Source organism: Podarcis liolepis (assembly GCF_965112155.1).
Source record: "Podarcis liolepis genome assembly, chromosome: 1".
Classification (NCBI taxonomy): Eukaryota; Metazoa; Chordata; class Lepidosauria; order Squamata; family Lacertidae; genus Podarcis; species Podarcis liolepis.
This window is the reverse complement of record NC_139554.1, coordinates 106058072-106070728: the sequence shown is the minus strand read 5'-3', so window position 1 is coordinate 106070728 and position 12657 is coordinate 106058072. Positions and strand designations below refer to the sequence as shown.

General features: G+C 42.9%; 2 protein-coding genes across 8 annotated transcripts in view; one reads left to right on the top strand and one right to left on the bottom strand.

Moving 5' to 3' along the window:
* The window catches only part of WDSUB1 (WD repeat, sterile alpha motif and U-box domain containing 1), a 43796-nt gene extending 34136 nt beyond the window's left edge, over positions 1 to 9660 (top strand). Inside the window, exons 13-14 of one of the 4 annotated variants that reach the window (XR_014523556.1) lie at positions 2979 to 5281; positions 7974 to 9660. The gene's annotated coding sequence lies outside the window, so the exon portion shown is untranslated. The remainder of the gene's footprint in view (positions 1 to 2978; positions 5282 to 7973) is intronic. The other 3 variants (XR_014523557.1, XR_014523558.1, XM_083494525.1) reach the window with 3 other exon arrangements.
* TANC1 (tetratricopeptide repeat, ankyrin repeat and coiled-coil containing 1) overlaps positions 1 to 12657 on the bottom strand; it is a 129336-nt gene that overhangs the window by 6294 nt on the left and 110385 nt on the right. For all 4 annotated transcript variants that reach the window (XM_083493061.1, XM_083493063.1, XM_083493060.1 and 1 more), the window contains 8 exons: positions 9651 to 9759; positions 8978 to 9100; positions 7955 to 8191; positions 7375 to 7557; positions 5066 to 5144; positions 2436 to 2569; positions 1777 to 1900; positions 1337 to 1512 (listed from right to left, as the gene is read on the bottom strand). In XM_083493061.1, the coding sequence (XP_083349187.1) occupies positions 1337 to 1512; positions 1777 to 1900; positions 2436 to 2569; positions 5066 to 5144; positions 7375 to 7557; positions 7955 to 8191; positions 8978 to 9100; positions 9651 to 9759 (1165 nt within the window). The remainder of the gene's footprint in view (positions 1 to 1336; positions 1513 to 1776; positions 1901 to 2435; positions 2570 to 5065; positions 5145 to 7374; positions 7558 to 7954; positions 8192 to 8977; positions 9101 to 9650; positions 9760 to 12657) is intronic.

Genomic DNA, 12657 nt, shown 5'->3' with positions numbered 1-12657 from the left:
TAACCTATAAAGGAACCTTTCAGAATGGGGGGGGGGGCTCCTGCTTGGCCCCTTGGCAGTTGTGCTGTGTATGGCAGAGTGCCCATTTCCAGCTGTGGCCATTCCTAAATAGAAATAGTCTGGTTGCAGAGATCCACACTTTAGTAACTTCCCACTTAGATTTTTGCTGTTAGTGCAAAATGCAACCACTTAGGTTTTAGTTTTGACATCAAAAGGCCACATACTTCCAGCTCTTAAAGATATGCACTGATAATTCCTTTGCCATCAAGCCAGATTCAAGGTTTGGTTTTCGCATATAGAGCAACAGCATTCCAGCTGTGCAACACACTTGCTGCCAAAAATAGCCTAGTGTTAATACTGTACAACTTCAGGTGCTGGCTGAAGACTGTTCCTATGTTAAAAGCTTCTTGGTTTTTTTAAGTCGTAATGCTGGGACTATATAGTGGGAAACAGGTTCTTTGTGTGGTAATTCAATATTTCCTTAGCATGGGTCTCACATGTATAGCATTTTTCACATTATGATTTTAATTATCCCAACAAGTGACATTCTAGTGCAATTTAAATGCAGGCCAATGGGAATCTATTCATTAAGTTGTAAGTGAGCACATGTGAGACTACAATGTAAATTATTGCTTATATAAGGTGCAAGGTAAACCCAACTGATCTACTTTGAGACAGAATCCATTTATAAGAGCTTTTAACTCTTAAACCAAAGATTTCTTACATTTCAAAATATATTAATACTTATCAGTGCTGAAACATCCCTTTACATCTCACAAATCTTGTTCGAGTCACAGCAGACTAATATAATTTAGTAACACTAAGCAGTGGTTTTTTTGTGACAGTACTCAGTGATACTGAGCAACATCCTCCTCCCCTCCACTCTCCTGCCCTGAGCAGCCATTTTATGCTGGCCCTCACAGTAAGAGTTCCGGCACCTCATCATCTACCAAGAAAGTAAGGCAGCAGTAGAAAAAGCCATATGCATCTATGCTAGATTTTGATAAGTTTAAAAAAAATCCATTGTGAAAGATTTTATACTTTGACCAAGCATTGGATATGTTTGTTTAATAGAAACTATTTAGAATCAAAAGGATCCCCCACAGACTCTTTCTACACAGTGAAGAAGAACACGTACCCAGCATTAGGTATCTCTTACATTTTAAAAAATAAGTAGTAGTTTTTTCTTGGTGAATTATCTCTAGTATCGCTCTCAAGTGCATGAAAAAGGGAGCTAGTTTGCTTAATTAGCATTCTAGTTGGCAAGATCTCAGTGCTCTGGCTTAGTTTCAGAATGTGAAAGCTTATAGCAAGCCCAGTATTTGACTTGACTTACAATATCCGAGTCTCCATAGAAAGCTGCTAAATCCAAGGGGGTTCTTCCATTCTTGTCCGTCTGGTCTATTGTGGCATCTTTCTCAACCAAATACTGGACCACACTCTTGTGTCCTTTGAGGCAAGCCCAACTCAGTGCTGTCAGGCCCTCCTTGTCCAGCAATGAAATGTCTGCACCTAAAACACAAACCAAAAATATGTTATTTTGAAGGGGGAGACTTAAAATATGCCCCACGTTAAGCCAAAAATTAAACACAGTGAAAAATTCTTGAACTTTCTCTTCAATACTATTGAGATGATGTAATTTCAGCATTAACTCATAAAACTTGCATCAAGACACTTTCAATGTTGAGCTGTAAGGCTCGCTTATCTATCTTAAAAGGCATGAAAAGTGAATAGGGCAAGTTAAAAGAAAAAATTCTTGAACAGTGTGTTCGTTACCTTTGGAGATGAGAAATTCAACAGTGCTCAGATGTCCTTCACAAGAAGCTACCATGAGTGGTGTCCTGCCTTGCTTGTCACTTAAATTTATATCAGCTCCCTTTTCCAGCAGAAGTTTTGCAATCTGAAAAAAGTGAGTATATTCCCATCACAGTACTGTAAAGTCACAACCTTAGAATAAATAATGGCAATATGTAACCTGATCCTTACAAGAGCAATTCACACTTTGACCATACTCCATACTCAAGTCCCAATAACTGCAGGAGAATGCTTGTGGAGCATAAAACACATAGCTTCCTGGACCTTTAGATTCATCTGTGTGGCTTTAACAGAGCAGCACTCAAGTCAGTATCGTATCTTTATTTGATCAACAAGACTCCTCACTGGGCCACTGTTTTCATAATCAAATGCCCTAGGGATTAATAGCCTTTTCAAAACAGTTCAAAAGCGTCTGTTGCCATCTAAAGCAGAGATGGCGAACATGTGGTCTTTTAGATGTCGTTGGGACTACAGTCCCTAATATCCCTATCAGCCATGCTGTCTGGGTCTTACGGGACTTGGAATCCCACAACATCTGGAGGCCTGCATGTTAGAGAAGTGTCCTTCATTTGACAAATTAAGCTGAAACTGGCCATTTTAATCATAAAGTTTCATCCCACCTGCCAATGTCCCTGACGCACAGCACAAAAAAGGGGAGGGATCCCTCTCCTGTTAGTTCTCATTACTAGAGCACCATGTTGAAGTAATAGTTCACATGCTTCCAGCTTTCCTCTCCCAGCAGCAGCAGTCAAAGCTAAAAAGAAATAAAAGGTTTTAGTTTATCAGATTTAAAGAGAAAACAAGTTTGAGAGAAGACATTAAGCTAAAAGCATTCTATGCATTCCTCCCGAGAGTTATCAGCAGTTAGTCCAACAACCAATAAATGTTTCCTCTTGTACAAAAAAACCCCCCTTGTATTCCCAGATACTAACATTCATTAAAATGAGATGGTACCGGATACTCAAAATTTTCCTACAGAGTCAAGAGTGGCAAGACGTCCTTTTAAAAATGTAAGAATCTTGAATCAGACCAAAGGACCATCGAGCATCCTTTTTTGCCACTGCCCAGGGCCATATGCCAGAGCAATGAATGCAAATTTTACCCTTGTGCAGTAGGCTCCTTTGTGCATACACCCACCCGCCCACTCTCTATTCTCCACCTAGGCAAACAAGAAGCAAGATCAGTTCAAGGATGCATTCCAGCCAGACAAACCCTAGAGAGCATGAAGCAGGGTCACTGGGAGTCTCAAGAGCCAGGAAGAGAGTCCCAGAAGACGACATCTGGCCCCTGGGCCTGAGGTTCCCAATCCCTGGGAAAGGCTGCAATATGCAAAAATCCCCCTAACTGCAACCTGTAATGCTAGTTACAGCAATGGTTGAGAATTTATTCTCTACTCTCACAACTGTTAAAAAAATAATGGAGGTCACAATCTGTCATGGATGCTTTAGTTTAGATTTTTGCACTGCAGGGTGTTGAACTAGATGGCCCTTGGGGTCATTTCCAACTCTACAATTCTATGATTCTACAATTCTAATCTCTTCGTTTCACTGTAACCCTGACAGCAAAGGCAGTCATCTGCTGGTCCACAGGAAATAAGATTTTTGTTTAATGGCAACTGACACACAAGGTAGCACCATTAATTTAAGGATTAGGTTGAGCATGTAGACCCAAACAAGCTGACAGTTTTGTTTTTGTTTTTAAACAGATTTTTTTATAACTGCTGGGAATATAACACGAAGGTTATAGCTGTGTTATAAAAACAAAAAACAGCCCTGTGCCTTATCTCACTATCACCCACAGCTCCTGGGGTCACTTAAGATACAAAAAGCCAGTGTGTCTCAAGTATACCGTATTCGGAAATAAGCAGGACTGAAGAATAGCCTGCAGTGGGCTTAAACAAACAAGATCCTCAGGAAAGCTACGTTAAGGAATGCTGACCATTCCAAAAAGGCCCATCTCTGATATGTTTAATGTACCCAACAATAGTTTGCCCCCGCTTCTAACTTTAAAAAGAAAAGGGGGAAAACACTAAATGAACAGCAAAACTACTAATGGAAAATGGAAAATATGAGGCCGGCCTACTATACCCTATAGGAAAACTAATATGATCTTTGGCAGATCTTCGGTCTATTGTCAAAGATGTTGAGGAAAGTGCTAACTGGGGAAGAGAAATTTTGGAAAACAGGGCAAACAATGGTTGGAAATGTGTAACAATGTAAGGTGGCTAATACATTTTGCTGTGTACAAGGTGACACTTCTAATGTGATTCTGTGCCATAGGCACTTTGTCTTTTGTGCATTGACATCTGTGTGAAGGATTTCTGTAAATCCAAAACACCCAGTTTAGGAACATAGGAAACTGCCTTCTACAGACTCCTAGCTCCATATTGTCTGCACTGACTGACAGGGACTCTCTGGTTTTCAGAAAGGAGTCTTCCCCGGGGATTGAATATGGAATGTTTTTGCATGCAAAGCATCTGCTGCACCACTAAATGGCAGTCCCTTTCCAATCCTGGTCTATCATTAAAAATGTAAAGGGGGAGGGGAAACAGAGCTGCCTTCTGAAAAATCTGTCCCCAGATTGCAAGGCACATATCTGAATTTATCAAATTTTCAAGACTTGTAGACCATTTTTGACAACGTGACAATTCATCCTAAGCAGCTCTGCTTAACTATTGGCACTGTGATTTCAGTGCAACCCTCAGCTAGCAATCTCTGCACTCAAAATGCCACTGTTGGGAGGGAAAGCGTTCTGTCCAAACTGCCAGAAGGAAATGGCAGCTCAAATGTGTTGCTAGGCATGAACAATCCACAGAACAAGGGGACTACTAGCATTATAAGTACAAGAGGGGAAAACAGGAATATGCCAACAAGAATAACCAGAGAATGTAGATGGGTACAGAGATAGAATAAGGCAAGAGCGCAACAAAAGGAGAAAATGCAAAGGAGTCTACTCTGTATTAATGCATCAGAGACAAAGGGTGGCATCTAATGTTGCACAAAGGGTTGTCTTTGCGTGTCACTTCTCCCTCCTCTTCCCAATGCAGCTCATTGTAACCTCTTGTATGCTCTGGCCAGAAGGGTAAACTGTCACAGAAGGGGAGGGATAACACAGAAGCCGCCGAAAATGGCTTTATTTCTGTCTCCAAGAAAGAGGAGCATAAAGATACCCCACTTAGTTGTGTCCTTGTGTCCCCTGAGAAACCCCCTTCTGATGAGTACCAAAAGTTCTCTCTCTCATACACACATACCTGTTTCTCCCCACAGTGTGTCTGTTTCATTGATGTCAATTTTAGGCTCCTTTTCAATCCGCATCAGAAAATGAATCACCTACAAAGAGGAGGAAAAAAACAATCAGCTACCATTTAAAAAAAGAAACCCATCAAGGAAGAACAAGCAATTACATAATTATGGACTTGATTTACCTTAGCACTCTGTTGGTAGTGCACAATACATTCACAAACACAGTAAGTTTCAGCTAAGAAATTTATGGTATGTCAAACTGTATGCATTTAAGTTACCAGCACAAGTTGGCATAGGAGAGGCACTTTGTTATGTATAAGTCCGTTTCTCTTCAATGATCTAACAAGGATATATCCAGGTTCTATGGAATGGCAAACTATAACTAAATGCTTGTATATATGCACATCTTCTGAATGCATCAATACTACTAGACTATTTTGGATACAAATTAATTTTCTGTCTCACTCAAGACAAGAGATTATATGAGTAAAAATGTGTTTCTGTCGGTTTCATTTTTTTTGTCGCAAATTATTTTAACAAGCCGTTACAAGACCCAAATGTGGTTGGGTAAATCAAGGAAAGTACAAGCAAACAAAGCAAGGCAATTCATATGAATCTTCTCAGAATTGTTTCTTTAACTACGCCCAGTAAACATTTCTAATGTTTCAACTGAAGCTGAGGAACATAAATGCATACTTCTTCCATACTCCATTTCTATGAAGAAAAACAGAGGCAATGTTTAAAATGTTGAATTGTAAAAAGGGGGAATATTCCATTTATACAGGAATCCCAATCTGCCTTCATACTAGTATACAGTGCAGAATTTAACTCCCCCCCCCAACCGCTTCAAAAATGGCAGTAAAACATAATGGAGGCTAATGTTTGCATGCCAAGATTAATTGCATAAACAATAAATACATTAAGAGAGCTGCTGCAGTCTTGTGTGGCAGATGGAAAACAGTACAAATGTGGTTTCAAGGAATAAACCATCTTCTTGTATTCTATTATGGCCATATAATCCTTTATAGCCACATTGTGGAGACAGAAATCCTACTAGCATTTTTCATCTTAAACAGAGCTGCACTTGGCACAAGTACAGAGTATGCTAAAGCTTACAGTATCATCTTGTCTCAAGTACATGGAGCAAAAACCGCCACCAAGCAAGTTGGGACCATTCAACTCCTAACCCTTTACAAGTAATCTTTTTAGTAGCAACAAAGAAAAGAGAGATTGGGAAGTGGTGTTTTTTTCCATGAAAAAATGGTGCCGGAACTCACGATGAAATTGTTACAGTTAATTCGCTGGGTGACTTGGTGCAGCCCTGAACAGATGCTGGTTTGACAACAGCCGCGATCACCGCCTGCAGAGGTGCTAAAAACTACAGCAAGCTGTCTCCCCAGCTGGTTTGGGGGTCGCCACTGGTTCTGGTGCAGGTCAAATAAATGTGCCCCCGCCTCCCTCGTTCTCTTAAGATTCAGGCGGATGGCATGGGCAGCTCGGAAGGGCCCTCACTCAAACATGCGCACGTGCAACGGTAGAGGCCTGGCTGGAAAGCTTAAAGCCCGTTGCCACTACATGAAAGATGGATTGAAGAAAAGGAATTATGAACTGGCCCCACCCTGTATCATGGCCAGGAGCTAAGTGGAGTCATAGATTGGAGAAAAGTGTAGACTCGCACACACTTCCGTTTTGACTTGAAATGTTCATTTTGGGCTTCTCAGAAGTATGTGAAGGCTATAAGTGGGCAGTGTGAGTGCCAGCCCACAATGGCACCCACCTGTGAAGTGTTGGTACTGAACTCCAGCCCTCTCCAGCTTTAAAAAAAAAAGCACTGTTGGAAAGTATATGGCAAGTGCCACATAATTTGTGTATTATAGTGTAAGGGGGGAGGTATTTTGTCTGATTTCCCAATGAAAGTGACATTTTCTTGAGTGGCATGATGCAGCTATTCCCAGCTCTTGGGGGAAAATACACCATGTCTCATTTGTTTGAAAAGTACTGCCTGATGGCAGTGAAATTTGATCTTTATTCATATACTTGCCTCATGTTAAATGGGCTTGTAGTAGCCTGGCAGACTTTGTTATTTATTTATTAAATTTCTATACTGCCCTTCATCCAAAGATCACAGGGCAGTTTACAATATAAAAACACAAAAATACACAGTATAATAACAAATAAAAGCAGTATCACCACCACCACACGGTTTAAAAGGTCATCACTTAAAATGTAGACCTTTTTAATATCCCTTGAGGAATAGCAGTGTAGAAACTGTTGAATTATTCTAAACACTTTCAAGAAGAGAGGTGGAGCAAGCTACCTGACAGTGTCCCATGCTTGAAGATGCTGTCAGAGCCTGCTGAAGTGCCTGTCGCTTTGTCAGTGAATTCTGCTGCTGGGAAGTGCTCCAATCCATGTTCAGCAGATATTCAAGAATATCAGAATGGCCCCTTAGGGCACTATGAACCAAAGCACACTGTCCCTTTTTATCCAAGTGATTGATCTAAAAGGGGAAGCACAGGGAGAGAAAAAGAGTATCACTCATGATATGCAGGCTCATTGCACATGTTGTTACACCAAAGCTTTTTACAAAGTACCAAATTGGCAGATTACTATATATAATTTGGAGATACTTAGTGTGATTCTGCATAACTATGTATTACCTAAAATCAAAGCAGATTCTGGTTTGTTTGTTTTTTAACTAAACCTAGGTAACGTATTTTAGTTATGTAGAGTATTAAAGCACAGGGCACAAGGAAATTTCATGTTTAACTGATCCAGGACATGCTTCAGTATCTGAGCTGCAGCCTCACAGGGAAAGGAGATAGCCTTTATTTGGATCCCTCTGTACAGCTCTACAGCACACAAATGCTCCATACTGAGTCTGTTGTCAAGCTTACCTTTGCTCCTTTCTTGCAGAGTAGTGAAACTATATGCATGTGGCCTGCAGCTGCTGCACAGCAAAGTGGGGTCATCCCATTCTCAGACGCACCATCAATGGTGGCACCAAATTCGAGCAGAAGGAGGACCACTTCTTCATGATCAAGATGAGATTGAACACACAATATTGGAGCGTTGTTGAGAACTTCTGTCCTGTAGTTTACATTTGCACCACCCAAAATCAGCAGACGACTCACCTAGAGGGATTTAAAAGAAAGGAAATATAATTCACCACCTTGTTTAGAGACCGAAACAGGATCAGTTTGCATCTCCATTATGTAACAAGATTGTACGGATGTTGTCAGATTGTTTCTTAATTTACATAGAAAAACCTATTTGCTCCATTCTAAATTATGAATACTCGCTCTCTACAGAGAATACACGTAGCTATTCACACATTAAAAAGAGACTTAAAAACTAATCATTTGCATTTCCCCTTGCTGATACCAACAGTCCTCTTTAAATCACTCTTAACAAATGTTTTGGGATTTTCTTAGAGACAGTGGCAGAGACTGACTATTGAATTTTGAAAGTTTGGGAACTTTAACTTTGGTCAGTTTAACAGCACCATGAATCAACATGAGCTTTATAAATCGCTTTGAGATTCCTTTGGGTAGTGATAAAGCGGGATATCAAATTCAAACGCTTCTTCTTATGAATGTTATTGGCTGGTTTTTCAGTCCTTACATTCAATGGCTATAAAGCGCTTTTGGCTAATCTTGATTGGACAAGTTTTCAAAGCAGAGAAAGAACACAGGAGATTCAAAGAGAGTGAGCATCTTGCCACTGTCAAGCCTCCTGCTTTTCCTTTCTTCCTTGCTCTGGAACTGACATGCTGTTGTCCTTAGAGAAAAGTTAGTTCCTGATGCCAGCATATAAAACCCCAGTTGCCCACAGCCTGTAACAGTGTGGAACTGCTTTCTCTTAAGTTTGGAACTACCACAGTGAAAAAGTGAAGTATAGCAGATACTTAGTTTTCTTACCTTTACATTGGGTGTATAAAGATTTCTCAAGGATGCAAGAGCTGCTGACAAACCATCAGTGCTATAGCCAATCCACAAGGCTTGAAGGTGGCTGGAAGAAATTCCAGTCTTTTTGCTGAGCCCCTAGAAGACACAACAAATAGAGATGAAAAAAGAGGAAGCAAACAGATTTTCAAAATAAGATTACTATTTGCACACTGAAAATTGTGATAGCTTTTTTCTTTGAAAATTAAAATCCTCAGACCTTTGCTTGCATAAATACTTTAGCTGTGTATTTACATCTGCCCAGGATTTGAAATGTCCCTTACAAACTTCCTGCAGCAGCTCAAAAATACTAGGAAAGTGTGCAGCCTTCCTTCATACATAGTTCTACCTACTGGGCAATGAATATTTTGAGAGTGGCTAGGTATTAAACTCTAAATACAGTATCATTTGACAGGAGATTAGTTCTGGGTTACTTAAAAAGCTTTAAAACAAGATATTAATAACTGCTGTGAAAATAACATTTATGCACATTGTGAACGTTTTCCAAAGCAAAGTTTAACTTTCCATTTTCTAAAGTTTCTGGATGGGGAGAAAAACAAGAGGACATAATGATATTATGGCACAAAGATATAACAAAAGGAGGCAAACTGAACACATACCAGAAGGCAAAATAAAATATAGGTTTTACCTTGAATATATGTGCTTTCAGAATGTGATGCCCAAGCTCCATTGTTTGCTGACGGTTAAGCTTTCCTTCCTGCCTTGAGAACATGAATGCCAGGAGTGCATGCCCATTCCTAATTAAAGAAGCAGAAAGACAGGGAGAGAGGATTTTAAACTGTACTAATCAATGTTATGTCACCTGTTTGTCCTCTGAATACCTAACGTGACAGATTTAATTCTCCTGCCCCAAAATCTAAATATCAAAATATGTTGAATAATAATAATAATAATAATAATAATTTATTATTTATACCCCGCCCATCTGGCTGAGTTTCCCCAGCCACTCTGGGCGGCTCCCAATCAGTGTTAAAAACAGTACAGCGTTACATATTAAAAACAGGGCTGCCTTAAAGATGTCTTCTGAATGTCAGGTAATTATTTATCTCTTTGACATCTGATGGGAGGGCGTTCCACAGGGCGGGCGCCACTACCGAGAAGGCCCTCTGTCTGGTTCCCTGTAGCCTCACTTCTCGCAATGAGGGAACCGCCAGAAGGCCCTCGGCGCTGGATCTCAGTGTCCGGGCTGAACGATGGGGATGGAGATGCTCCTTCAGGTATACAGGACCAAGGCCATTTAGGGCTTTAAAGGTCAGCACCAACACTTTGAATCGTGCTCGGAAACATACTGGGAGCCAATGCAGGTCTCTCAGAACCGGTGTTATGTGGTCCCGGCGGCCACTCCCAGTCACCAGTCTAGCTGCCGCATTCTGGATTAATTGCAGTTTCCGGGTCACCTTCAAAGGTAGCCCCACATAGAGCGCATTGCAGTAGTCCAAGCGTGAGATAACTAGAGCATGCACCACTCTGGCGAGACAGTTCGCGGGCAGGTAGGGTCTTAGCCTGCATACCAGGTGGAGCTGGTAGACAGCTGCCCTGGACACAGAGTTAACCTGCGCCTCCATGGACAGCTGTGAGTCCAAAATGACTCCCAGGCTGCGCACCTGGTCCTTCAGGGGCACAGTTACCCCATTCAAGACCAGGGAATCCCCCACACCAACCTGCTCCCTGTCCCCCAAAAACAGTACTTCTGTCTTGTCAGGATTCAACCTCAATCTGTTAGCCATCATCCATCCTCCAATCGCCTCCAGGCACTCACACAGGACCTTCACCGCCTTCACTGGTTCTGATTTAAAGGAGAGGTAGAACTGGGTGTCATCTGTATACTGATGAACACCCAGTCCAAACCCCCTGATGATCTCTCCCAGAGGCTTCATATAGATATTAAATAGCATGGGGGAGAGGACAGAACCCTGATGCACCCCACAAGTGAGGGCCCAGGGGTCTGAACACTCATCCCCCCCCCACTTTCTGGACACGGCCCAGGAGGAAGGAGCGGAACCACTGTATGACAGTGCCCCCAGCTCCCAGCCCTTCTAGACGGTCCAGAAGGATGTTATGGTTGATGGTGTCAAAGGCCGCTGAGAGATCCAGCAGAACTAGGAAACAGCTCTCACCTTTGTCCCTAGCCCGCCGCAGATCATCAACCAGCGCGACCAAGGCAGTTTCAGTCCCATGGTGAGGCCTGAATCCCGATTGGAAGGGATCCAAATGGTCCGTTTCCTCCAGGCGTGCTTGGAGTTGTTCAGCAACCACCCGCTCAATCACCTTGCCCAAGAATGGCAGATTTGAGACTGGGCGATAGTTGGCCAAATTGGCCGGGTCTAAAGATGTTTTTTTTAAGAAGCGGTTTAATGACCGTCTCTTTCAGCGGGTCTGGGAAGGCTCCCTCACAGAGGGAAGCATTCACCACCCCACAGAGCCCATCGCCCAGCCCTTCCCGGCTCGCTTTTATCAGCCAGGATGGGCAAGGATCAAGGAGACAGGTGGTCGGTTTCACTTGTCCAAGCAGCCTGTCCACATCCTCGAAGGTAACAGATTGGAATTGATCCCATGTAACAGGACCAGACAGAACTCTAGGACTCTCCTGCCCTGGCCCTGCTCCCACAGTGGAGTCTACCTCCTTCTGAATCTGAGCGATTTTATCTGCAAAAAACTTTGCAAAAGCATTGCAGGAGATCTTGGGGTCCCTACCAGGCCCCGGTGGTACAGGTGGTTCTGATAGATTGCAAACCACCTGAAAAAGTCTCCTGCTGCTGTTTTCTGCAGATGCAATGGAGGCGACGAAGAAGGCCCTCTTCGCCGTCGCCATTGCCACTTGGTAGGCTCGACGTTGAGCTCTAGCCCGTGTCCGGTCTGATTCAGAATGAGTTTTCCGCCACTGGCGCTCTAGCCGTCTCAACGATTGTTTCATCACCCTCAGTTCCGGGGAAAACCACGGGGCTGTCCAGGCTCCATGCAATCGGAGAGGGCGCTTCGGAGCCAGACAGTCAATAACCCTGGTTAACTCCGCATTCCAGCGTGCCACCAGGGAATCAGCTGAAAGGCCATCAACTTGGGATAAAGCATCCCCTACCACTCTCTGGAAGCCAACTGGATCCATTAAGTGGTGGGGGCGGACCATCCGAATCGGTCCCACCTCCCTGCAGAGGGGAAGGGTTGCGGAGAAGTTCAGTTGCACCAGGAAGTGATCTGACCATGGCACTTCTTTTGTTTCGCTTTTAGTTAGTGTCAGATCACCAACATCCATAGAGGTGAACACCAAGTCTAAGGCATGTCCACGGCTATGAGTTGGGCCAAAATTATTCAGGGACAGCCCTATGGAGGCCATGCTTTCCACGAAGTCCCGAGCGGCCCCTTGTAAGGTCGTGTTGGCATGGATGTTAAAATCCCCCCGGACAACCAAGCTAGGTGTCTCCAGGAGCATATCCGCCATGACCTGAAGCAGCTCAGGCAGGGAATTCTTGGTGCAGCGGGGAGGTTGGTACACCAGTAGGAATCCTGTACTGCCCCTATTGCCCAACTTCCAGAACATGCACTCAGAGAACTGGGTCTTCCCAATAGGACGTCTGGTGCAGACTAATGACTTCCTAAAAATCACTGCAACCCCCCCTCCCTGCCCACATGACCTGGGT